Source organism: Mustela nigripes, chromosome 13 (assembly GCF_022355385.1).
Source record: "Mustela nigripes isolate SB6536 chromosome 13, MUSNIG.SB6536, whole genome shotgun sequence".
Taxonomy (NCBI): Eukaryota; Metazoa; Chordata; class Mammalia; order Carnivora; family Mustelidae; genus Mustela; species Mustela nigripes.
The window spans coordinates 85,531,605-85,558,082 of record NC_081569.1 but is presented as its reverse complement, the minus strand read 5'-3'; the positions used below and the strand labels follow the sequence as shown (position 1 = coordinate 85,558,082).

The 26,478-nt window shown below is 34.7% G+C and overlaps 1 protein-coding gene across 4 annotated transcripts in view; it reads right to left on the bottom strand.

Annotated features, from left to right (window-relative positions):
• Positions 1–26,478, bottom strand: part of MIPOL1 (mirror-image polydactyly 1) — a 324,048-nt gene that overhangs the window by 169,754 nt on the left and 127,816 nt on the right. For all 4 annotated transcript variants that reach the window (XM_059371253.1, XM_059371256.1, XM_059371255.1 and 1 more), the window contains exon 10: positions 2,228–2,335. In XM_059371253.1, coding sequence (XP_059227236.1) covers positions 2,228–2,335 — 108 coding nt within the window. The remainder of the gene's footprint in view (positions 1–2,227; positions 2,336–26,478) is intronic.

The window sequence follows — 26,478 nt, the reverse complement described above, 5'->3', positions numbered from 1 at the left end:
TAGTATTATTCATAATAAAATACTAGAAATATTATTGACTGACTGAAAGCTCCTAGAGACAGTGACTCTTTTTAAAATTTCTTCATAAAGCTTATTTAGATACTAACTAAATACTGAATGAGTTAACAAAAAAAAGATAAGTGGACTGTAAAAGGCATACTGCTGAGAAAGGAGATGAAGAGATTCATCAGATAGCTTGGTAATACACTTATTATTCAGAAATTATAAGGCAACTTGAAAATATCAGTGTGCGATAACAGAAGCACCAAATAAAGAACATTAAAAAAATGATTGAGAATAAAGCAGATATAAATATATAATAAATTTGAGGTTTCTCATGAGAAAGTATAGCGATAAATAACTAAAAAATGATTCAAAGCCAGTGTTATACAAGACAGACATTTTAAAAGAGCCAAAATGAATACTAGAGCTTTAAAACAGATTAAATTGATGAGTTTTAAAAAATTCTTTCTCCCATCCTTACTCTACAAAAAGCTCAAGTTGGCTAGTGAATGGATAAAGACAACAGGAAAATCTGACACTTTTGCAGAAAAAGGTGAGATACTAGAAAAGATTTTAAGACAGTATATTTGTCAGGAGTAAAAATTTAGCTTTTCTTACATATTGTCTTATATAGTCTATAGTTTATAGAGATTCCTATTTTATAGGGATTTTGTTTTGTTTGGTTTTGAACTTCCTGGTTTTTTGGTCTACATCTAACCTTTTAATGACCTCATAGAAATGTGCATTTCTTTCTCTCCATAAATAGCAGGTGCCATTTAATTCAATTTAACACAAATACACAAAAAAGAAAGTGAGAATAAGGAGCGTGGTATTATCATGTACTTAACAAATTAGAATTTTAATTCTAGGTCTGTTTTTATATGGAAATAGCCATGTTACATACAGCACATGAAATCTGTCCCCTGATGCTGATAATAAATTGGCACTATTAGTGGAAGCTGCCTTTAAAATAAAGTTACTTTTGATCTGCAAGTATACCTTTGAAAAAAATTATACTAGATTTTAATCATATCATGGTAAATTCCTTATAGTAATTAAAAAGTGATCAAGAACCTTCATTTCCTTTCCTTCCAAGTTATTGTTCTAGTCTATAAATCTGAGAGAAAAGAAGAGAAAGCACATTGAACAACGGTAACAAAGTTACTACACCTTCCTAACTATTCACTGAGAATTTAAAAATGAAGCTAAACACATTTGTAGAAAAATCTGATTTCAACCAAACTTCACACTTTTTGGATAGATGAAAAATATTTTCCACTTCAAAATGTCACCATTATTCTCAATTTTGGTGGGTAATTCTGGTTTAGTGAGTTACACTGCTAATGCCATAATAGTCTCCTGTAATTTGTAGCAAAAATGGATTTAAGGCAACAAAGTACAATACAATATTCTTGATGGCACATTATTTCTTACTGCACAATCACAACAGGGATGAATCTTTTCTGTTTCTTGTGGATATGGCTTTGTTTTTATTTTTAATCAGTTATTGAGAAAGTAAGCACCTTGAGGGCAGGAACCACTACTATGCCACAGGTGCTATGCTAGGAACTGGGACAGAGACAAAGAAGGAGAATAGAAAGTCATAAGTACCATAAGAAAAAATACATAATCAGTAGAATCAAAGTGACGTTCTTTTTCGTGATTATTGGATCTCTGTTAAAATGAAACAGAATCTCTTGTCATGAAAGATACACTTCACTTGTTTCAAGTTCTACCAGACTATATTTTCTTACTTTTCTTGTAATAAGTAACATTTTAAGAACTATTTCAATTCCCAAACATATTCACATACCCTTCAGGGATTGTCAGTTTGTGGGTGAATAATATCACAAGATTAGTGTAATAAATATTGATGCGAAGAAAAGGCTCATGGTTTAATTTTCTTCCCTTTTAGTGTGGCCACTTTTTACTAACTACAAAAGAGTATGGGACATCATAAAATCAGCAACAGAATGAACACATACCCAAAGTATTAATATAGCACCACTCAAAATTCAGAAAATATGTTGTTTTCATGTACACATACACGAAATAAAATAATACCATAACAGAAGGGTGCTGTATCTGTGTTTAAAGAAGGGGTTGTTGGCAAACACCACAGCTCACTTCTGCTGAAATGTACACAACTGATATATGCAGCCCAGAAAGCTGGCACCAAGGGCTTACAACCTTAATTTGCCTGTAAGAAGGAATGGAGATTTACCTTCAGAGCACGTTCCTGATTGTTTTCAGCAGTCAGATGTCTCATGTTGTTTGCTGAAGTCTGGTTCTGCTCTTTCAGATGATGAAGCTCCTGCTCTAGCCGTTTGCACTGCCACAGGGGAAGAATCCCATTAAGTAAAGGAGTTATAGCATTTTTTTTTCAAACAAGCCACATGAATTAATGTAAATAATACCACTGCATTCTCTAAAAGACAAGGTATCTTTTGCAACAAGAATAGTAAGTTAAAAGTAACGATGATTATGAACATAGGTTTATGGTAGTCTGGTAATTCAGCTGCAATTCCATTTGTCTTTTATTAATCTAAATACTACCATAAAATTAGAAAAATTCTTATTTTTTCATAAAATTAAGGTCAACCTACATTGAAAAATATTTTCTTCACTGATCAAATGGTTTTTATTGTATATCTTGGCTGAATAAACCATGCTTCTAAAAAGCAAATGGGTTCTACGTAAACCACATTATGGTATTCCGTGATGAATTTTTATGAAGTTTTTAAAAATAACAATTATCATAATATATACAGTAAGAGATTTTTCAGATTTTTAGAAACATCCAAAAGCATAATTGTGTATGGAAAAAAGTAATGACTATATAATGTTACAAGGTTTGGAAACAACTAAGGAAATAAGTATTTTTAATTTCTATTTTGACTAAACCTTGTTTTTAACTAAAACAAGTGATAACAAACATGAAATGACATTTTGACTTACTGGAAACACATGAAAATATAATTTTAAAAATGTTAAATAAAAGCATAAATGGGCAACTATGTTGAAAAAATAACTAAAATGCCATGCCATTTGAATACAAGATCTTCATAAAAATACAACAAACATTTTATACAATAATTGTACAGGACATAAAGTCATGTGTTGTAAGTCAGACCTACATGAAGATATTTGGGGGATTAGCTAGGAATACAGTACTAACCCCATCTTTCAGGAAAAAGTTAACAATCACTCCTCAAGTCATCTATTTTTTTTTTTTTTCAAGTCATCTATTTTTAAATTAGAATATTTAAGGACTGCCTGGCCAGCTCAGTTCGATGGAGTATGTAACTCTTGATTTTGGGATCATGAGTTTGAGCCCCAAATTATATGCAGAGATTATTAAAAAACAAAACTAAACTAAACTAAAAATTAGCATATTTAAGTAACAGCCAATAAGTAAATACACATACTGATTCAAGACCTAGATAAAATTTTAGATGATTTGAAAAATGGCTAGTTGTCCTAATGAATTAAAAATCATTATTATGACACATTCCGGATACAGTCATAATCCGAATTGGCATCTGACATTGATTTCTTTTGCCTCTGACCTGTATAATATTCTTTAGTCTATATCAGTATTTCTCTTGCTTGAGTAAGATATAAATCCATTTAATAGAAAAAGTTTACCAAACTGGTGATACTGACTTACACAATGATGTTTTAGAACTCTAACACAGAGTATACATGCCTGCATATGTAATTATAAAACCAAAATACATTCATAAATCAAGTAAAATAATCACAAAATGAAGACTTTAAAATATTAATTTAATTTAGCAGATAAAGTTTTATTGAAATTAAGTTCTGTAAATACAATAAAGTATTAACTGATATGGTGGTAGACCATTTCAGGTTGGGTTGCCGTGTCTATTCCAACATGTGCTGTGTGACAACTAAATTCACTTACCACATTTTAAAAAATTATTTGAGTGAAACCTTTATCACATGACATCATCTGGCCCTTATTTGGAAGGGACACATGATTTTTTACAAGTTAAACTCTATAGCTCCCTTTTAAGCCTGTAACAATTCAAATATTTGGTCACAAATGCAGCCAAAATACAAATGTGTTTTGTGAAGACACAAGTTATGAGGCATGAAAATGAATTAAGACATAGCAGTGAGCATCACAATCTAGTAGAAGTATTCTTTGCTAGAATTATCCTCTATATTTTCATTAATTTTAATATGAAATTATTACATATTAAATACTTAAATGGAATGGCTAAACATGACCTATGATGTTACAAAGGTAGGGTAAGTAATTTGGCTATGGAATAAAAGAATGTTTCATGGAGCAGATGACATCTGAGTTGGGCTTATTTGGGGAACCTGAATTTATAAGCTGAAAGAGGAGAAACAGGAAGAATACAGGAGAAAATGCAGAAACATCAAGAGTCTATCTGGAGAAAGTGAGAAATCATGGTTACAAGTCATCTGACCATCTATTTTTTATGTTCCTAAGTAAAAGACTTAGAAACTTTTTTCCTACCTACATATACACAAAATGTGAAATACTATAGCCAAACAGAGAAGTATGGCTTAAGAACAATAAAGCTATTTTTGAACCGAGGACATTTGCCCACATTGGATACTTGAGCTCAGTTTTCAAGGCCATGAAGTACAAGAGGGATAGAAAATTAAGGTCCAGGTACCACTCAAACTAGCAAGTGTCCTAAAGGGTTACCCATTCAAGTGTTTAGTGATCCTACCTACTTTTATGAATGAAAAGAAACAAGACAAATGCTAGAGAAAATGTATGTCCTTAAATCAAGAAATATAGAATTTGGGGGCACTTGGGTGGCTCAGGCATTAAGTGTCTGCCTTCGGCTCAGGTCATGATCCCAGGGTCCTGAGATCATGACCTGAGCTGAAGGCAGAGGCTTTTACCCGCTGAGCCACCCAGGCGCCCCAAATAAATAAAATCTCACATTGGGCTGCCTGTTCAGCAAGGAGCCTGCTTCTCCCTCTCCCATTCCCCCTGCTTGTTCGCTCTCTCACTGTATCTCTCTCTGACAAATAAATAAATAAAGCCTTTTTTTAAAAAAAAATATTTTCTTTTTATTTATTTGACAGACAGAGATCACAAGTAGGCAGAGAGGCAGGCAGAGAGAGAGGAGGAAGCAGGCTCCCCGCTGAGCAGAGAGCCCGATGCAGGACTCCATCCCAGGACCCTGAGATCATGACCTGAGCTGAAGGCAGAGGCTTTAACCCGCTGAGCCACCCAGGCGCCCCAAATAAATAAAATCTTAAAAAAAAAAATGAAATATATAATTTGTGCTATGGTTTTAGAGTTTTATTTTGAAGTAACAATTAGGGTATGTGCTTTGGTGAGTGCTGTGAAGTGTGTAAACCTGGTGATTCACAGACCTGTACCCCTGGGGATAAAAATATATGTTTATAAAAAATAAAAAATTATATTAAAAAATTGGTAAAAAAAAAAAAGAAATTCACTAAAAAAAAAAAAAAAGTAACACAATATTTTCCTTGGTCATATTCTGCCAAGTATTAATATCCTTAAAAGTTCTAGTGAATAAATTGAGACCTAGGAGATTTCTGACATTTTTTATATTTTAAAATTTTTTTATTTTTTAAAAGATTTATTTATTTTATTTTACAGAGAGGGAGAGGGAGAGAAAGCATGCTTGAGTGGGGGTGGGATGATAGGACAGGGAGACAAGCAGACTCCCCTGCCTGCAGTGCAGAGAGCCAGATGTGGCTTGATCCCAGGACCCTGAGATCATGAGCTAAGCCAAAATCAAGAGTCAGATGCTTAAGCAACTGAGCCACCCAGGTACCCCTTAAAAAAATTTTTTTTACACTCAAATTGAACTTAAATAAATGCTATCAGTATACTGTAACAGAGTCCTTGAGAACTAGAATTCTTATCATATGAGACCAAAGATAAAGATGAAAGATAAAACACCTTTTAGTTCAGAATTTGAACTGGAAGCGTCAGTACAAGGATACAAAGAATTTTATCTTTAAAAAATGTGTGTTTATGTATTTCCTACTTTTGCCCATTGAAAAGGGTAGAAATAACAGGTAACCAGTAGCAATGAGCACTCCCAGCACAATATCATGTGGGTCCAAGTACCATTTTTTTTTTTAAAGATTTTATTTATTTATTTATTTGACAGATACCACAAGTAGGCAGAGAGGCAGGCAGAGAGAGAGAGGAGAAAGCAAGCTCCCCGTGGAGTGGAGAGCCCAATGTGGGGCTCAATCCCAGGACCCTGGGATCATTACCTGAGCTGGAGGCAGAGGCTTTAACCCACTGAGCCACTTAGGCGCCCCATCGAGTACTATTTCTTACTAAAGATATAGGACTGGATATATGGCTGACTCCAGCTCTGGGACAAGAAATGTACAATATGATCCAAGAATACGTGTTCTTAGCAGAAGTTTTGTATTTAAAAATCAGTACAGAGTGCCTGGGTAGCTCAGTGGGTTAAAGCCTCTGCCTTGGGCTCAGGTCATGATCCCAGGGTCTTGGGATCCAGCCCTGCATCGGGCTCTCTGCTCAGCGGGGAGCCTGCTTCCTCCTCTCTCTCTGCCTGCCTCTCTGCCTACTTGTGATCTCTGTCAAATAAATAAAGTCTTAAAAAAAAAAATCAGTACAAAGGAACTATCAGAGAGACTCAGAAAGCAAAGAGACTCAGAAAGGACTCAGGAGACAACCTAAAAAGTCCCCCACCAGCTAAAGAGAAGAGAATATGATCCTATAAGGATAGTAACTGAAATACATTGTAACACACATTATATGTTTAATTAGAGATCATAATGACAATGAAAATTTTAAAAAGCTAATTATATCACTGTTGGGGAATACTAGTAAGTCAAGAATTTATCTTCTATTTCTTATATAAACATTACCACTAGGTAAACAAACAATAGGTAAGAATATCACTACACAAGTATTCAAGCTAATAAAAAAAAGGGAATGTTAGAATACTACAATTATGAAATCATTCCTATAATGAGATCATTAATATAGCACTGAAACTGCTAGTAACATAGTTACTGATCAAGCTATAGATCAAATTGCCATACGTATAGAATAGAGAGGAACATATTAAATGACACTAAGGAGATGCAATGAATAAACACAGTAACTCTACAAGAAAAATGACTTGTTTTGTTTAAAAAATAAATTCCAAGGGGGCGTCAGGGTGGCTCAGTCAGTTAAGCATATAGGTCTTTATCTCAGGATTGCGAGTTCAAGCCCTATGCTGGGCTCTATGCTGGGCGAGGAGCCTACTTTAAAAAATAAATAAATAAATTTTTAAAATTTAAGGGAAAAAAGAGATAGAAGGGGAATATATAAATTAAAAATAGTGTTAAGAATCAATTCAATCATCTGCAGTGTGTAGTTCCTATTAAATACAGATTCAAAATAAAGAAGAAAGTTACAGTATTTATGAGATCACTGGAATTTGAAAACTAATTGGATATTTCACAATATTCTTTATTTGTTAATATTTATGTGATAATGAAGTTATATTTTAAGCAACAGTTGATATCTTTTAGAAAGACACAATAAAATTTAGAGACAAAAAGGATATTATGTCTGGTAAAGTTCCTTCGAAACAACTTGAGAAGATAGAAATAAAAAAGCTGAACAGTTGTAGCAGAGTACAAATATGTCAAGGGCTCGGAGATCTATGGTTACTAAGTTCACTAATAAGAAAAGCATTACATTTTTCTCTACAACCAAAACTAATTCTACAGTGCAAGTGAACTAAACATACAAAACAAAAATTGATAGCAAATTTTTATAAACTGAATTTGGCCCATATTTAATATAAGATCTGTTTTCAGCAGAAATTTCCTCTTACTTGCTATTGTAAATTTTGAAGAAGCAGACAATACATTGCTATGATTGTTTTTACTTTATGTGTACTTTCTGAAAGATTACCATGCCTTAAGTTTTTAACAAAAAGTTCTCTAATATTGTGTAAGTTTTTAACAGCTGCCATTTCTCCTGTGCAATCTGCTTTCAGTCACAGATCATTTTGATTGTACACAATCAAATGTCTTCCCCCCTGGATGCTATGCAATTCTTTCCTTTGCAGACAAAAAAATAATACCAGGCTCTTCCAGTCAAAACAGAAACTACACTTTGGTGTCAATGTGAATTATGTACTTTGAACTGCAGATGTTTAGAAGCACTTAGGATTATATAAATAAGTTTTTATTCTTCTTCATTTAGAAGAATCCTTAAAAATCACTTCATTTTAGCTTTAAAAACAATAACTAGAATGCATTTCTCACACTGCAATAACTTGGAATAAAGAGTTTTCAAATTCAAAGAGTAACTTGTTTCTTCAAAGCTCTGGAAAAATATCAGTAACTTGGTTTAAATAAATATTTATACAATACTCAGAGGTTTTAAAATACCAACAATTAAAAAAGAAAAACAATAATTATGTGAATGAGTCTCTAAAACCACATGTACTGTAGAAGATGTGTACATAAATACACAAACGCACACACATACAAAACATATAGAAAACATAGTTATTCAGCAAATATTCATTGAACACCCACTAGACAATATACCAGCAACCACCAGGCAACATGCCAGGAAATGACATGTTGCTACAGATTTATACATATCAAAATCTTAATTACATATACATATTTCAAAAACACCATAAGAAAGTAAATAACTAGGGATTTAAAAACAAATACACTAATTCATACTCTCTTTTTTTAAAGTAAGCTCCACACCAAGTGTGGAGCTCAACACAGGGCTTGAATTCACTGCCTTCAGATGGAGACCTGAGCTAAAATCAATGGTCAGACACTTAACCCACTGAGACACCCAGCTGCCCTCATACTCATTTTGAACTACTGAATTATTTGAAAAAAGATTAAAGAAACATTTTAAGTCACAAAGTAAAAAGGTTAGTAAAATGACAATTATTTTCAAAGGTATCAACATGCATGTAGGTATTTATTTAGTATGCTGTTATTAAAATATAATTTTTTAAAAAGGTTTTATTTATTTATTTGACAGAGACACAGTGAGAGAGGGAACACAAATAGGGAGTGAGAGAAGGAGAAGCAGGCTTCCAGCTGAGCATGGAGCCCGGTATGGGGCTCAATTCCAGGACCCTGGGATCATGACCTAAGCTGAAGGCAGATGCCCAATGACTGAGCCACCCAGTTACTGCTAAAATATAATTTTTGTAATATTGTTTATTATATGAGTTGTATTCATAAAAAACTATTAATTTGAAGAAATCATGGTTTGCATCTCTATATCACAATAAAGATTAATACACATAATATTAATGATAATCACTCAACTCTTAGTGAAAATTAGTATGTGCCAGGCCGTGTCCTAAACACTTCATATGTGTTAATCAGCAAATTTCATGTGGACCCTATGAGTTAGATATTGTAATAATAGAACAAATGGAAGTAGAAGCAGAGAGTAAAAATAACTTCTTCAAAGTCATGCAACTAATAAGGATTCAATGTCATGCAGTGTAATTCATGCAGTGTAGTTTCTCACAAAAATGTGTAACATGCACACATATGTCCCATAGCAAAAGGACTACAGAAAAAGTTAAAGATGATGACATTTTAAAATTGAATGTTGAACAATTAGAGATACAGATAATTTTTAAAGTAGTACATAGATCTGACATAAGAAAATATTCAACATAGATCAGAATGGAATATGGACTAGCCAGTATGTAGAATTATTATCTTTTTAAAAAAATATATTTTATTTATTTATTTGACAGAGAAAGAGAGAGAGAGAGATCACAAGCAGGCAGAGAGGCAGGCAGAGAGAGAGGGGGAAGCATTCTCCCTGCTGAGCAGAGAGCCTGATGCGGGGCTCGATCCCAGGACCCTGAGTTCATGACCCGAGCAGTAGGCAGAGGTTTAACCTACTGAGCCACCCAGGCACCCCTAGAATTATTATCTTTTAATACAATTCATTCATACCCAATGAGTGCATGTGTTTTCAGGTTGCATCTCAGAGCTAATAAATATTTCAGAGAGCTATTTCTAGAATACATCTCTGATTGATCACACTAACTCCTACCTAACATTTTGGTATCCTTTATTGGGTCTCCCATTACTTCCAGAATTAAAACCAAGTTTGGAAAATAACAGCAGAATTTCATGGCCCAGGTTCATTTAATATTTTCTCATTCCTCCCTCACCAACTGCACACTTTGGTCTAATTTGGATATGCTAAATTCTCCATCTGTCCCTCACATCCACTTATGATCCTGGGGCAAACCTAACACCTCGTTTATTGAAGCTATCTAATGCATGTTTATTAAATAAATAATGTGAATTTCATTGAAAGAATTCTAATTTTTTCATATTAATTTCCTTTCAAAATTAAAGGCATATGCGCTAAACAGTATTTAGGCAATCATATACCGACAAGCATAAATGCAGCATAAAAAAATATCTGAAAAAATCAGAAAAAAGTATATAGAATTAAAAATAACTAATTTCTAAAATATAGAGAAAAGTAGCATTATTTATGTTTCCTAAGATGAAAAATTATAAATGTAAGCAATGACTATTTAACGATATGCCTTTCAACAACCTCCCAATTAAGAAGCATAAAGTCAACATCTTCAAAAGTTTGGGATACAGCAGCAGTATGATAATGCAAGTAGGGTCATAATAAGGAAAGAATAGTAGTAAGAGACCAAGATGCTAGATAGTTAAACAGGGCCAAAAAACCAGAGGAAAAACGACAGGGTTTTATTTTAGATGAAATTTATATAGAGCAAAATGCACAGATTTCAAGGGAATACTTCATTTATTTTTAGGCAGATTTATAAATCTAGACAAATTTCAGCTAATCTACATTGAGAGCCATAAACTACCATTGTTTTGTTTTGAAATACCATGGATCATTTCACCTATTCTTTACCTTCATAAAAAACAATGTAACTTTTAAGTCTATAACCTTTTGTTTGACTTATTTCAATCAACTATATATTGTTAATTCATATATGTTTGTATGCCTCAATAGTTCATTCTTTTCTTGCAAAACAGTATTCCATTTATGAATATACTATAATCTACTTTCCTGTTAATGAAATGGCACTTGAGTTGTTTTCAGTATTTGTATATTTTGAATGAGCTCCTATAAACATTCCTCTAAAAGTCTTACAATGTACATTTATTTTCATTTTCCTTGGGTAAACATCTAGAAATGGAATTTGCTATGTTACAGAGTGGATATTGTTCCACTGTATAAGAGACTGCTGAGCAATTTTCAAAACAGGTTGTACCATCTTATACTCAGATTAGCAATGGTTTAGAATTTGGTTGCTGACATCCTCACCAATATTTGTTGTCAATTTTTTAATTTCAGATGCCATAGTATATGAGATAGAGTATCACATTTAAATTTATATTTTCCTATTCACAAATTATAATATTTTCATGTGTTTATTGGATATTTGTGAACTTTCTCCTTTAGTCTTCTGCCCATTTTGGGGGGGGGGGGTTGTTTATCTTCTTATTATCTATTTGTGGGAATTATTTAAAATTTAATATAAGTCCTTTGTCAGATATATGAATTATAAATATTTTCTCCCAGGTATGGCTTACCTTTTCATTTTCTTAAAAGTTGGCCTTTGAAGAGTATTAATTTTTAATTTTATTAAAGGCAGAATTATCAAATTTTTTCATTATGTTTAGAGCTATTTCCGTCTTTTAAAAAATGTCTGGCTATCCCAATGTAATAAAGACATTTTTCTAAATTTTCTAACTGTATCTCTCAAGTTTTAGCTTTCTTGTTTAGCTCTACAATCTACCTTGACTTTATTTTTGATTACAGCATGAAGAGTCCTTTTGGTTCCATACTGATATCCACCTATTGCACCACTATTTACTGACTTGCCTCTCCTCAGCAGACTGACCTGATGTCCTGGTCTAAAATCAATCAAGTGCCCCAAGCAAAAGCATGAAGTTAGACAACTTCTTAAGACATACAGAAAAATTAACATTGATCACAGAACTGAATGTAAAAGCCAAAACTATAAAAATCTTGGAGAAAACACCTTGGGAGTAAAAATTTATCTTAAGATAAAAAACTTAGGAGTAAATCTTAGTTGACACTGGGTTAACCATAACCTTCTAAGACCTCAAGTGACATTAAATAAAAAAATATAAAATGGACTTCATCACAATAAAAAACTTTTTGTCTCATATATCATAAAGTGAAAAATTTTACAAATGCTGTATGTGATAAAAAGCTTACATGTATAATATATAAAGAACTGTTACAACTCAAGAACACAAAGAATAAACACATAACTAAATAATGGTCAAAGGATTAGAATACAAACATTTCTCTAAAGAACATATACAAATGGCTAATAATATAAGACAAGACAAGACATCATTAGCTATTAGGGAAATGCAAATAAAAACCACAAGGAGAGTGACTTCTGCAAGACGGTGGATTAAGAAGCTCCAGGCCTGAATTCTCCAATGGAATCCAAAAGCCTTGTGGGAGTTCCAAAAGCCAGTTAAGGATCAGCAGTTAATGACCAACCAAGAAAAAGACACTCTCAAACTGTAGAAGACTTTGTGGCATTTTTACTTGCCTCTCCTGGACTGTTTCTCTGGCACATCACAGTGATGTCAGTTGAGAGGAGACTGTCCAATTCCTAGCTCCTTCCTTGGATGAGACAAAAAAGAGGGACTTTTCCCCAACATTCTGGCTTATCTACAGGCTGTCCAAGGAATTTTCTGCCTTGTCTGATGTGGAGTGCTGATGGGAACAAAGGCATAGTTTGGCTATTAAGTTGAATGTTGCTGAAAACAGTAGTAGACACCGTAGCTAATGAGAACTACGGGAGAACTGCAGAGCCTTAGATGTGTGGAATCAAGAAATTATTAGCAGAATACAGCTATAGATATCTAAGGCCCTACAAAGAAGCAAGTGTGAGACTCAAGGAAATTAAGGATGTTTAAAGCAACCAAGTACAGGGAAAAATTTAAAAAAAAAAAAAAAAAAAAAAGCATATATAGGCCCAGAGAAGATGCCTCTCCAGAAAAGGCCCAAGAAAACTTGAGACGTCACCTCATCTGATTAGCATAGAGCCAGTCCACAAAGACTGGGAGATATGCATATTTATTCAAATGATCAATTTTCAATGGCAAAAAAATCAGAAGGCATTCAAAGAAACAAGGAATCATGGCCTACTTGAAGGAACAAAATAAATCCTTAGAAACCAACCCTAAAGAAACACAGGCCTTAAACTTATTGGGCAAAGACTTTAAACAACTGTCTTAAGTATGCTCAATGACATAGAGGAGAACATGAAAAGAAAATTAAACAATATCAGGACAGCAGTATATGAGCAGAATGAGGATACCAATAAATTAAAACAATTACTAAAAATAACAACAAACAACACAAAACAAAACAGACATTATGGAGCTGAAAAACACATTATCTGAATAGAAAAATTCACTAAAAGTGTTCAACTGCATACTCAAACAGACGGAATAAAGAACCAGTGAACCTAAACCAAGTTAATTTGAAATTATTGTCTGAGGAGCAAAAAGAAAAAATAATAAAGCCTAAGGGATTTATGGTCCTATCAAGTGGACTAGTATATTATAGGATTCAAAGAAAGTGGAAGAAGGAGAGAAAGGTGTCAGAGGGTTCATTTGAAAAAATAATGGCTGAAAATCTCCCAAATTTGAGAAAATACAGGATGTTAAAAATTACAGGAAATTCAACAAACTCCAAATAGGAGAACTCTAGAGAGACCCATAGTAAGATACATTATAATCAAGCCACTGAGAGTAAAAACCAAACAATCTTAGAAGCATCAAAAAAAAAAAAAAAAAAAAAAAAGAACTCTTTGTGTACAAGAGATGTTTAATAAGATTACCAGTAGGTATTCTTGCAGGCCAGACAGAAAGCAGTGGAATGATATATATAAACTGGTGAATGGGTGGGGGGGAAAGTCCAATACCCTGTCAAATAAGAATTCCATATCTGGCAAAAATGTCTGTCAAAAATAAGGACAACAGGGGTGCCTGGGTGGCTCAGTAGGTTAAGCCTCTGCCTTCGGCTCTGGTCATGATCTCAGGGTTCTGGGATCTAGTCCTGCATCAGGCTCTCTGCTCAGCAGGGGGCCTGCTTCTCCCTCCCCCTCTGCCTACCTCTCTATTTGTAATCTCTCTCTATTGAAAATAAATAAATAAAATCTTTAAAAAACAAAAAATGAGGACAACACTAAGACATTCTCAGATAAACAAAAACTAAGGAAGTTTATTAACATTAATCTGCCCTAACAAGAAATGCTAAAAGGAGTCCTTCAAGATAAAATGAAAGGACACTAGACAATAAATAAAAGGCCATATGAGATTATAAGTTCTCTAGTAGAGGTAAACATATGGACAAGTACAAAAATCAGTATTACTGTAATTTTGGTTTATAAACCTACTTTTTATTCTTTTACAGAATTTAAAAACAAAAGCATAAAAATAATTATAAATCTACATTTTGTTCTTTTACAGAATTTAAAGGTAAAGCATAAAAATAAATTTAAAAATTAATGAGTACCTGATATATAAAAATGTAATGTGTGACAACACAAAGTGTGGAGGCAGTAAAAGCATAATTTCTACTGAATGAGGTTATAAATTAAATTGCTATAACTTTTTAGAATAGTTTATGTAATCACATGGCAAACTAAAAAGAAAATATCTACAGAATTAAACACAAAAGGAAATGAGTAGGGAATGATTTATTTTCATTCCCTGAAAACTAAGGCAGGCAGTAAGGGAGGAAATGTGGGTTGAAGAAACTATAAGCCTTTTAGAGAACAAGGAACAAAATAGTAACAGTGTGTCCTTCTCTATCAGTAATTACTTTAAATGTAACTGAAATAAATTCCTCAATCAAAGGACATTGACAGAATGGATTAAAAAAAAAAAAAGCAACAGGACCCAATTGTGGTCCGTGAGAGATTCACTTTACATCTAAGGACATAAAAAGGCTTAAAGTGAAGATGTAGAGAAAGATATTCCATACAAATAGGAGCCAAAAAAGAGCAGGAGTGGCTATAATAACATCAGGCAAGTAGATTTTAAGTCAAAAACTGTTACAAAGATAAAAGGGTCAATTCACCAATAAGACCTAACATATGCTGATTTCAAAACTCATACAAGGCTACAATAATCCAGAGTGTGGTACTGGCATAAAGGCAGACATGTAGACAGACCATAGAACAGAATAGAAAGTCCAGGAATAAACCACTGTATGTACCATCAAATAATCTTTCATAAGGGTGTTAAGACCATACAGTGGAGGAAAGGAGAGTTTTTTCAAGAAATGGTATTAGGAAGACTGGATATCCACATGCAAAATAATGAAGTTGAACACTTACCTTATACCATATACAAAAATCAACTCAATACAGATCACATACATAAATATATGTAAGAGCTAAAATTACACAACTCTTAGACAAAAATATAAGGGAAAAGGTTCACATTAGGTTTGGCAATCATTTCCTGGATAGGATACCAAAAGCACATGCAACAAAACACAAAACAGATAAACTGGACTATATCAAAATTAAAAACTTTTCAAAGAACACAATCAACAGACTGAAAAGACACTTCATGGACCAGATGAAAATATCAGTAAATTACATATTTAGTGAGAGATTAGTATGTAGAATATTTCAAGGACTTCTATAACTCAAAAACAAAAAAATACATCTGATTAATAAGTGTGCAAAGAATAGGAAGATATTTCTCCAAAGATGACATACAAATGGCCAATATATGTATGTAAAGATGTTTACCATCAGCAATCATTACAAAATTTCCAAGCAAAACCACAATAAGATACTCTCTCACACTCATTAGGATCGTATTATAAAAGAAAAAGAAAGACGAAAGAGAAAGAAAGAAAGAAAGAAAGAAAGAAAGAAAGAGAGAAAGAAAAGAGAAGAAAAGAAAAGAAAAGAAAGAGATGAAGGGAGGGAGGGAAGGAAGGAAAGCGAAGGGAAGGGAGACAAGGAAGAGGGAGAGAAAGAAAGGGAAAGAAAAGAAGAAAGAAAGAGAAAATAAGTGTCACTGATGATGTGGAGATACTGAGAGGCTTGCGCACCGTTCATGAGAATATAAAATGGTGTGGTTATAACAGTACTGCAGTTCCTCAAAAAAGTAAAAACAGAATTACTATATGATGCAGCAGATCCACTTCTGGGTATAAACTCAAAAGAACAAAAGCACAGTCTCAAAATATATTTGTACACCCATGTTCCTAGCAGCATTTTTCACAATAATCATAGGTAGAGGTAATCCAAGTGTCTACTGGTGGAAAAATAAACACAATGTGTTATATATTACCAGTGGAATATTATTCAGCCTTAAAGTGGAGGAAATTCTGATTCATTCTACAGTATTGAGCACATTACAGTAAAAAGTGAAATAAGCCAGGAACATAAAAACAAACAGTAGCTCATCAGAATGTCATACATACATAACTCCTGTTACCATATGATCCAAAAATTCTACTGCCAGGTATATACACAAAGAAAATATATCTCCACACAAAAACTTGTAAATGGATGTTCATGGTATCATTACTTAAAATAACCACAAAGTATAAGTTCAATTGTTCATCAACTGACCAATGAATAAACAAAATGTGGTATGTCCATTTAATTATTATTCAACAGAAGTATTAATTTAACAATTAAAGAACTAATACATGTTACCACATGGATGAACTTTAAATACATTATTTAAATAGAAAGAAGCAAGTCACAAAAACCACATACATGATTCCATTATATAAAATGTCCAGATTAAGCAAATCTATTGGGACAGATAGCAGGTTACTGGTTACATAGGTCTGGGGGAGGAGTAATTGGGGAGAATTAATAGGAATGACTAACTGTGGGTATGGGGTTTCCTTAGGGATTGATCAAAATATCCTAAAATTGTGGGAATGCACAATTCTGTAAATAAAATAAAAAATATTAAATTGTACATGAAATGTGTAAATGGCATGTGAATCTCAATATAGTTATTAAAATGAAAAAAAAATTAAGTGATTACATGTGAGTAGTTCTATTTCTGGGCTCTCTACACTGTCATACTGATTTGTATAGGCACAAGACTCATCTTGATTATTGCATTTTTTAAAAAAGATTTTATTTATTTATTTGACAGACAGAGATCACAAGTAGGCAGAGAGGGGCATGGGGATGGGGGTGGGAAGGGTTGGGAGCAAGCTCCCTGCTGAGCAGAGAGCCCAGGTGGGCACCTGGATCCTACAACTCTGAGATCATGACCTGAGCCAAAACCAAGAGTCAAACATTCAACTGACTGCGCCATCCAGGTGCCCCTGTAAGCTTGTTTTTACCAAATTTGAAAAGGCTTCAGAAATTCCTTTTTCAAATATTATTCTGCCTCACATTTTCTCTTCTTCAGGGACTCCATCTGCGTACATGTTAGACTGCTTGATATTGTACCACAGACCATTAAGGTTGTGTTCTTTTATTTTCATTTTTTCCTCTTTACTTCAGGTTGGATAATTTCTATTGACTGGTCTTCAAGTTCATTAACCTTTTATTGTACAGTCTATAAATTTCTAAGTTTGTCCACCGAATTTTTTACTTCAGATGTTGCAGTTTTTACAGTTAGGTTCTTTCTAGAGTTTGTTTCCTTTCTGATATTTCCCATCAATTCACTCATTAGGATAATCTTTCTTTTCAGTCTTTGAAGAAATATAAAATGAGTACTTGCAATTTTTAACATATTTAAGTATGTCAAGATTTACTTCTATGGACTATTTTCTCTAGATTATGAGTCACATTTTCCTGCTTCTAGTATTTTTAATTTTATGCTAGACATTGTGGATGGTCTATGGTAAGACATCTAAGATATGCAGTTACCTCTCATTTAATATCATCTGCAAATTTCAGGTGCTTCAAGTACATAGATTTAATTTTCTTCCTTAGTGCAGTAATGCCAATGCTCTGCTTGAGTTCTACCTTCCTGAGTCAGGAAGAGTTACTGTAGGCACAATACCAGAGGAATCACTGAGTTCACTCTGTGAATTTCTGTGCCGCCTGTGGTTCAGACATTTTTTCCAATTTTATAATTGTTTTTTGAGGCATGGCAAGATTAGCAATAATGACTCTATCCTGGCAAGAACCCTCTACCATTTTTCAAGACAACAAAAGCAACTTTTCCTATTGAGAGAAAAATTGCTGCAAAAAAGAAACTGAATGATAAGTTTCATTTGTTCCAAATTGACGACAACCAATGGAATATTTGTTCCTTTCCAATTTTCTATAACTTTCAATATATCTTTTCTAATATCTGTGAACTTAAATTTCTAGAATGGTTAATAGGAAATGGAAGTGTGTATGCAAATTTCTAAACACTTCCTCAGCAGTGAACTCTTCCTCCACAGTGTGCCACAATGTTTTAGTGATAATAATTACTAAATTACAAGTAAATTAAAAATAAATTAGTGATAGTGTTTAATTACACAGCATCTAACAACTAGACAGTGCTAACCTATCAAATGTAGTTAGTCTGACAAAATACAGTTATTAGAGACTGCTAATTTACCAAATGTAGTTAGTCTAGCAAAGCAGAGAGTTATTAAATCACCATTTTCAGATTTTAATTAGAATACATTTAGAAAGGATTCATAAGATATGAGCTGGTAGTAGCATAAAGAGCTAAAAGAACGTAAAAAATTCAATGTTTTGCAGATATCTGCTCCATTTTAGCTCTTTAAATGCAGCTAACACTTCCCTAATCACAAAATACAGGCAACACTAACATCACTTGTCCATCAAACCTACCCCTTTTTGATCTCGCTTTCCTAGTATCTCAGCTAATTCTATGGCTATGTATTATGGCACCTGGCTCTGGGATAAAAGAAAGGAAAGGCAAGGAAATAATCTAAACAGGTTGCCAAAAAATGAAATAGGGCCCAAAATAAACACCACCACAGTCCCTTGATTTCAGTAGTAGCTATTGTTCTGGCAAGAGGCAACCTTTTCACCATGCCCACATTGTCTCAGGATCTCAGTCTGCTAGGGTCCAAGAAGAAAATGGCAATCTAAACACCAAGATTGTATCTCACATCTAATGTATAGCTTGTATAGTTACAAATTATATGAATTCATAATTATACTCAATACATTAAAGCTGAATTAGAAATATGTTTGTATAAAATTTAATACTTGGTAGTATCAAGATGATCAGGATGGCCATCTAAAATCTTAAATAGACGAGATTATATAATTCTAATAGTTTAAGACTTGCAATTCATTAAGAACACTTTCTCTTCAATTTCAGTAACAGTTTCTGTAACTTCTACATTTTTGCTTTGATATGAATTATATCAGAAAAGTATTGAATTTCTGTAGTTTAATATGAGTAACTGGCAAGTAATTAAAATATGTAACAATATTTTATAACTAAAATAATATTAAAAATTACCAAATAAAAGAGGTCTGATTTAAGTTTATTTATTTTCTTTAATCTCTTCAGTGCTATAAAGACATTTATTTCTAAGATGATGACTTTACTTCTCTAGCTAATGCCACGGCTAGGATGTGGTATTTTGATCCTTTTTGTACAGTTATAACCTTGCAATGTCGAACCCTGTAGTTAGCTAATAGTCAGGAAAACAAAATTCAGTAAATAATACCATTGTAATGAGTTGGTTCTTAAGTAAACTTCAGTAGATTTTCTCAAAATCCATAAACAAACAACAGTATAACCTAAATGTTAAGTTGGCAGTTATTGCACAAAAGGACAGGGATGCTTCTTACACTATTATAAAACACAAAGCAGAGTTCAGGAAATAGTAGTCACTGGATGATAGCCACAGTTTATAATACTTTATTAAGCTCTTTTTCAGTTATTGCATTCCTAGAATTACAGATGCCTCTTGGCTTGCAAACTTTGTTTGCTATTATAAATGTTGTAATCTCACTAGAGCTGTCAATTACTTAAGTGTTCATTCTTACTATTCTTCTATAAAATGCATTGTTCAAACATTTTAAAATTCTAACAGAAGCCACTCCAACTTCTGAGATTACAACAGAATAAAAACTAAAAAATTGTATGACAAATAAGAGTATCAAGAAGTTGAATATTCCTTAAGAAATAAGACTTTAATTACCTTTGAGTATGTAAATACAATAACTAGTATTCTCTATAAGACCCAGTAAATACTTGTGGACTTATTTATTAAATACTGTAACAATGGCTTTGGAAACTTGGGACAGTTCTCAGGAGACTCTCTACTTTTTCAATGAAGTGAATCATTTACACGTATTTTTTATTTAAATTTATAAATGTCCTTGTAATTGTTTTATTGATGTGTATATGAAAGGCCAGGAACATCATCCAAATACAGTGATTAACGTAAGAACAATCTCAGTGAAAAACGGTACTATATTCAACTTACTAAAATCAATGAGACCTCTAATTTTCGCTTAGCTCTCTCTTACCTACCCTCCTTGTACTTTTGAATCTGTGGCCTTTGGAGGTATCTCTTCATTAACAAGATACTTCCATTACAATCTTAAACTTAATCTCAGCTCAAAATGAAAACCACCCAACTCCCAGTGATGTGTTCCTCTGAACCATCTGAGTGTACTCCTTTCACATATTGTTACTTCAGAGGCAAGAAGAAGGGACTTGCACTTTCCTGGTACCCAACTGTCATTTCTAATCATACTAAACAATCCTATTCATATTAAACAATCCTTTCAATTTTTAAGTTTCTGTTATCCACTCAGAATGTGGGATCCAGGGGCTAGAAGTACTGGTTTGAAACTGACAGCAAGGAGGAGGAGTCAAGATGGCGAAGAAGTAGCAGGCTGAGACTACTTCAGCTAGCAGGAGATCAGCTAGATAGCTTATCTAAAGATTGCAAACACCTGAAAATCCATCGGCAGATCGAAGAGAAGAACAGCAATTCTGGAAACAGAAAAACAACCACTTTCTGAAAGGTAGGACCGGCGGAGAAGTGAATCCAAAGCGACGGGAAGATAGACCCTGGGGGGAGGGGCCGGCTCCCGGCAAGCGGCGGAGCAACCGCGCACAAAATCAGGACTTTTAAAAGTCTGTTCTGCTGAGGGACATCGCTCCAGAGGCTACCCGGGGCAAAGCCCACACGGGGTCAGTGTGGCCTCAGGTCCCGCAGGGTCACAGAAGGATCGGGGGTGTCTGAGTGTCGCAGAGCTTGCGGGTATTGGAACGGGAAAGCCGGCTACAGAGACAGAGCCGACAGTAAGCTCGCAGCTCGGTGTTACCTCGAACCGGTTGCAGGCTCAGTGAGCTCGGAGTGCGGCCAGAGGTCAGGCAGACGGGAGTAACTGGGCGCTGTTCTCTGAGGGCGCACTGAGGAGTGCAGCCCTGGGCTCTCGGCTCCTCCAGGCCGGAGACCAGGAGGCCGCCATTTGTATTCCCGTCCTCCGGAACTCTACGGAAAGCGCTCAGGGAACAAAAGCTCCTGAAAGCAAACCCGAGCGGATTACTCACCCCGGCCGAGGGTAAGGGCGGTGTAATTACGCGTGGGGCGGACACTTGAGAATCACTACAACAGGCCCCTCCCCCAGAAGATCAACAAGAAATCCAGCCGAGACCAAGTTCACCTACCAAGGAGTGCGGTTTCAATACCAAGGAGAGCAGCAGAATTCCAGAGGAGGAGAAAGCCAAGCACGGAACTCATGGCTTTTTCCCTGTGATTTTTTTTAGTCTTGCAGTTAATTTAATTTTTTTCTCACCTTTGGGTAAAAATTTTTTTTTTTAAACTGTTACCTTTTTCATTTTTAACGATTTTTTACTAGTTTATCTAATATATATATTTTTTCTTTTTTATATTTTTCTTAGGTGTTTTCTTTTTTTTTTAATTTTTTTTTCTTTCTTTCTTCCTTTTTGAACCCTTTTTTATCCCCTTTCTCCCCCCTCACGATTTTGGATCTCTTCTAATTTGGTTAAAGCATATTTTCCTGGGGTTGTTGCCACCCTTTTAGTATTTTACTTGCCCCTTCATATACTATTATCTGGACAAAATGACAAGATGGAAAAATTCAACACAAAAAAAAGAACAAGAGGCAGTACCGAAGGCTAGGGACCTAATCAATACAGACATTGGTAATATGTCAGATCTAGAGTTCAGAATGACAATTCTCAAGGTTCTAGGCGGGCTCGAAAAAGGCATGGAAGATATGAGAGAAACCCTCTCGAGAGATATATAAAAGCCCTTTCTGGAGAAATAAAAGAACTAAAATCTAACCAAGTTGAAATCAAAAAAGCTATTAATGAGGTGCAATCAAAAATGGAGGCTCTCACTGCTAGGATAAATGAGGCAGAAGAAAGAATTAGTGATATAGAAGACCAAATGACAGAGAATAAAGAAGCTGAGCAAAAGAGGGACAAACAGCTACTGGACCATGAGGGGAGAATTCGAGAGATAAGTGACACCATAAGACGAAACAACATTAGAATAATTGGGGTTCCAGAAGAAGAAGAAAGAGAGAGGGGAGCAGAAGGTATACTGGAGAGAATTATTGGGGAGAATTTCCCCAATATGGCAAAGGGAACGAACATCAAAATTCAGGAGGTTCAGAGAACGCCCCTCAAAATCAATAAGAATAGGCCCACACCCCGTCACCTAATAGTAAAATTTACAAGTCTCAGTGACAAAGAGAAAATCCTGAAAGCAGCCCGGGAAACGAAGTCTGTAACATACAATGGTAAAAATATTAGATTGGCAGCTGACTTATCCACAGAGACCTGGCAGGCCAGAAAGAGCTGGCATGATATTTTCAGAGCACTAAACGAGAAAAACATGCAGCCAAGAATACTATATCCAGCTAGGCTATCATTGAAAATAGAAGGAGAGATTAAAAGCTTCCAGGACAAACAAAAACTGAAAGAATTTGCAAACACCAAACCAGCTCTATAGGAAATCTTGAAAGGGGTCCTCTAAGCAAAGAGAGAGCCTACAAGTGGTAGATCAGAAAGGAACAGAGACCATATACAGTTAACAGTCACCTTACAGGCAATACAATGGCCCTAAATTCATTACCTCTCAATAGTTACCCTGAATGTTAATGGGCTAAATGCCCCTGTCAAAAGACACAGGCTATCAGAATGGATAAAAAAACAAAACCCATCTATATGTTGACTCCAAGAAACTCATTTTAAGCCCGAAGACACCTCCAGATTTAAAGTGAGGGGGTGGAAAAGAATTTACCATGCTAATGGACATCAGAAGAAAGCAGGAGTGGCAATCCTTATATCAGATCAATTAGATTTTAAGCCAAAGACTATAATAAGAGATGAGGAAGGACACTATATCATACTCAAAGGGTCTGTCCAACAAGAAGATTTAACAATTTTAAATATCTATGCCCCCAACGTGGGAGCAGCCAACTATATAAACCAATTAATAACAAAATCAAAGAAACACATCAACAATAATACAATAATAGTAGGGGACTTTAACACTCCCCTCACTGAAATGGACAGATCATCCAAGCAAAAGATCAGCAAGGAAATAAAGGCCTTAAACGACACACTGGACCAGATGGACATCACAGATATATTCAGAACATTTCATCCCAAAGCAACAGAATACACATTCTTCTCTAGTGCACATGGAACATTCTCCAGAATAGATCACATCCTGGGTCCTAAATCAGGACTCAACCGGTATCAAAAGATTGGGATCATTCCCTGCATATTTTCAGACCACAATGCTCTAATGCTAGAACTCAACCACAAAAGGAAGTTTGAAAAGAACCCAAATACATGGAGACTAAACAGCATCCTTCTAAAGAATGAATGGGTCAACCGGGAAATTAAAGAAGAATTGAAAAAAATCATGGAAACAAATGATAATGAAAATACAACGGTTCAAAATCTGTGGGACACAACAAAGGCAGTCCTGAGAGGAAAATATATAGCGGTACAAGCCTTTCTCAAGAAACAAGAAAGGTCTCAGGTACACAACCTAACCCTACACCTAAAGGAGCTGGAGAAAGAACAAGAAAGAAACCCTAAGCCCAGCAGGAGAAGAGAAATCATAAAGATCAGAGCAGAAATCAATGAAATAGAAACCAAAAAAACAATAGAACAAATCAATGAAACTAGGAGCTGGTTCTTTGAAAGAATTAAAAAAATTGATAAACCCCTGGCCCGACTTATCAAAAAGAAAAGAGAAAGGACCCAAATAAATAATATCATGAATGAAAGAGGAGAGATCACAACTAACACCAAAGAAATACAAACTATTATAAGAACATACTATGAGCAACTCTACGGCAACAAATTTGACAATCTCGAAGAAATGGATGCATTCCTAGAAACATGTAAACTACCACAAATGAACCAGGAAGAAATAGAAAGCCTGAACAGACCCATAACCAGTAAGGAGATTGAAACAGTCATTAAAAATCTCCAAACAAACAAAAGCCCAGGGCCAGACGGCTTCCCGGGGGAATTCTACCAAACATTTAAAGAAGAACTAATTCCTATTCTCCTGAAACTGTTCCAAAAAATAGAAATGGAAGGAAAACTTCCAAACTCATTTTATGAGGCCAGCATCACCTTGATCCCCAAACCAGACAGGGATCCCACCAAAAAAGAGAGCTATAGACCAATATCCTTGATGAACACAGATGCGAAAATACTCCACAAAATACTAGCCAATAGGATTCAACAGTACATTAAAAAGATTATTCACCATGACCAAGTGGGATTTATTCCAGGGCTGCAAGGTTGGTTCAACATCCGCAAATCAGTCAATGTGATACAACACATCAATAAAAGTAAGAACAAGAACCATATGATACTCTCAATAGATGCTGAAAAAGCATTTGACAAAGTACAACATCCCTTCCTGATCAAAACTCTTCAAAGTGTAGGGATAGAGGGCACATACCTCAATATCATCAAAGCCATCTATGAAAAACCCACCGCAAATATCATTCTCAATGGAGAAAAACTGAAAGCTTTTCCGCTAAGGTCAGGAACACGTCAGGGATGTCCATTATCACCACTGCTATTCAACATAGTACTAGAGGTCCTAGCCTCAGCAATCAGACAACAAAAGGAAATTAAAGGCATCCAAATCGGCAAAGAAGAAGTCAAATTATCACTCTTCGCAGATGATATGATACTATATGTGGAAAACCCAAAAGACTCCACTCCCAAACTGCTAGAACTTATACAGGAATTCAGTAAAGTGTCAGGATATAAAATCAATGCACAGAAATCAGTTGCATTTCTCTACACCAACAGCAAGACAGAAGAAAGAGAAATTAAGGAGTCAATCCCATTACAATTGCACCCAAACCATAAGATACCTAGGAATAAACCTAACCAAAGAGACACAGAATCTATACTCAGAAAACTATAAAGTACTCATGAAAGAAATTGAGGAAGACACAAAGAAATGGAAAAATGTTCCATGCTCCTGGATTGGAAGAATAAATATTGTGAAAATGTCTATGCTACCTAAAGCAATCTACACATTTAATGCAATTCCTATCAAAGTACCATCCATCTTTTTCAAAGAAATGGAACAAATAATTCTAAAATTTATATGGAACCAGAAAAGACCTCGAATAGCCAAAGGGATATTGAAAAAGAAAGCCAACGTTGGTGGCATCACAATTCCGGACTTCAAGCTCTATGACAAAGCTGTCATCATCAAGACAGCATGGTATTGGCACAAAAACAGACACATATCCATGGAACAGAATAGAGAGCCCAGAAATAGACCCTCAACTCTATGGTCAACTAATCTTCGACAAAAAAGGAAAGAATGTCCAATGGAAAAAAGATAGCCTCTTCAATAAATGGTGCTGGGAAAATTGGACAGCCACATGCAGAAAAATGAAATTGGACCATTTCCTTACACCACACACAAAAATAGACTCAAAATGGATGAAGGACCTCAATGTGCGACAGGAATCCATCAAAATCCTTGAGGAGAACACAGGCAGCAACCTCTTCGACCTCAGCCACAGCAACATCTTCCTAGGAACAACGCCAAAGGCAAGGGAAGCAAGGGCAAAAATGAACTATTGGGATTTCATCAAGATCAAAAGCTTTTGCACAGCAAAGGAAACAGTTCACAAAATCAAAAGACAACTGACAGAATGGGAGAAGATATTTGCAAACGACATATCAGATAAAGGACTAGTGTCCAGAATCTATAAAGAACTTAGCAAACTCAACACCCAAAGAACAAATAATCCAATCAAGAAATGGGCAGAGTACATGAACAGACATTTCTGCAAAGAAGACATCCAGATGGCCAACAGACACATGAAAAAGTGCTCCATATCACTCTGCATCAGGGAAATACAAATCAAAAGCACAATGAGATATCACCTCACACCAGTCAGAATGGCTAAAATTAACAAGTCA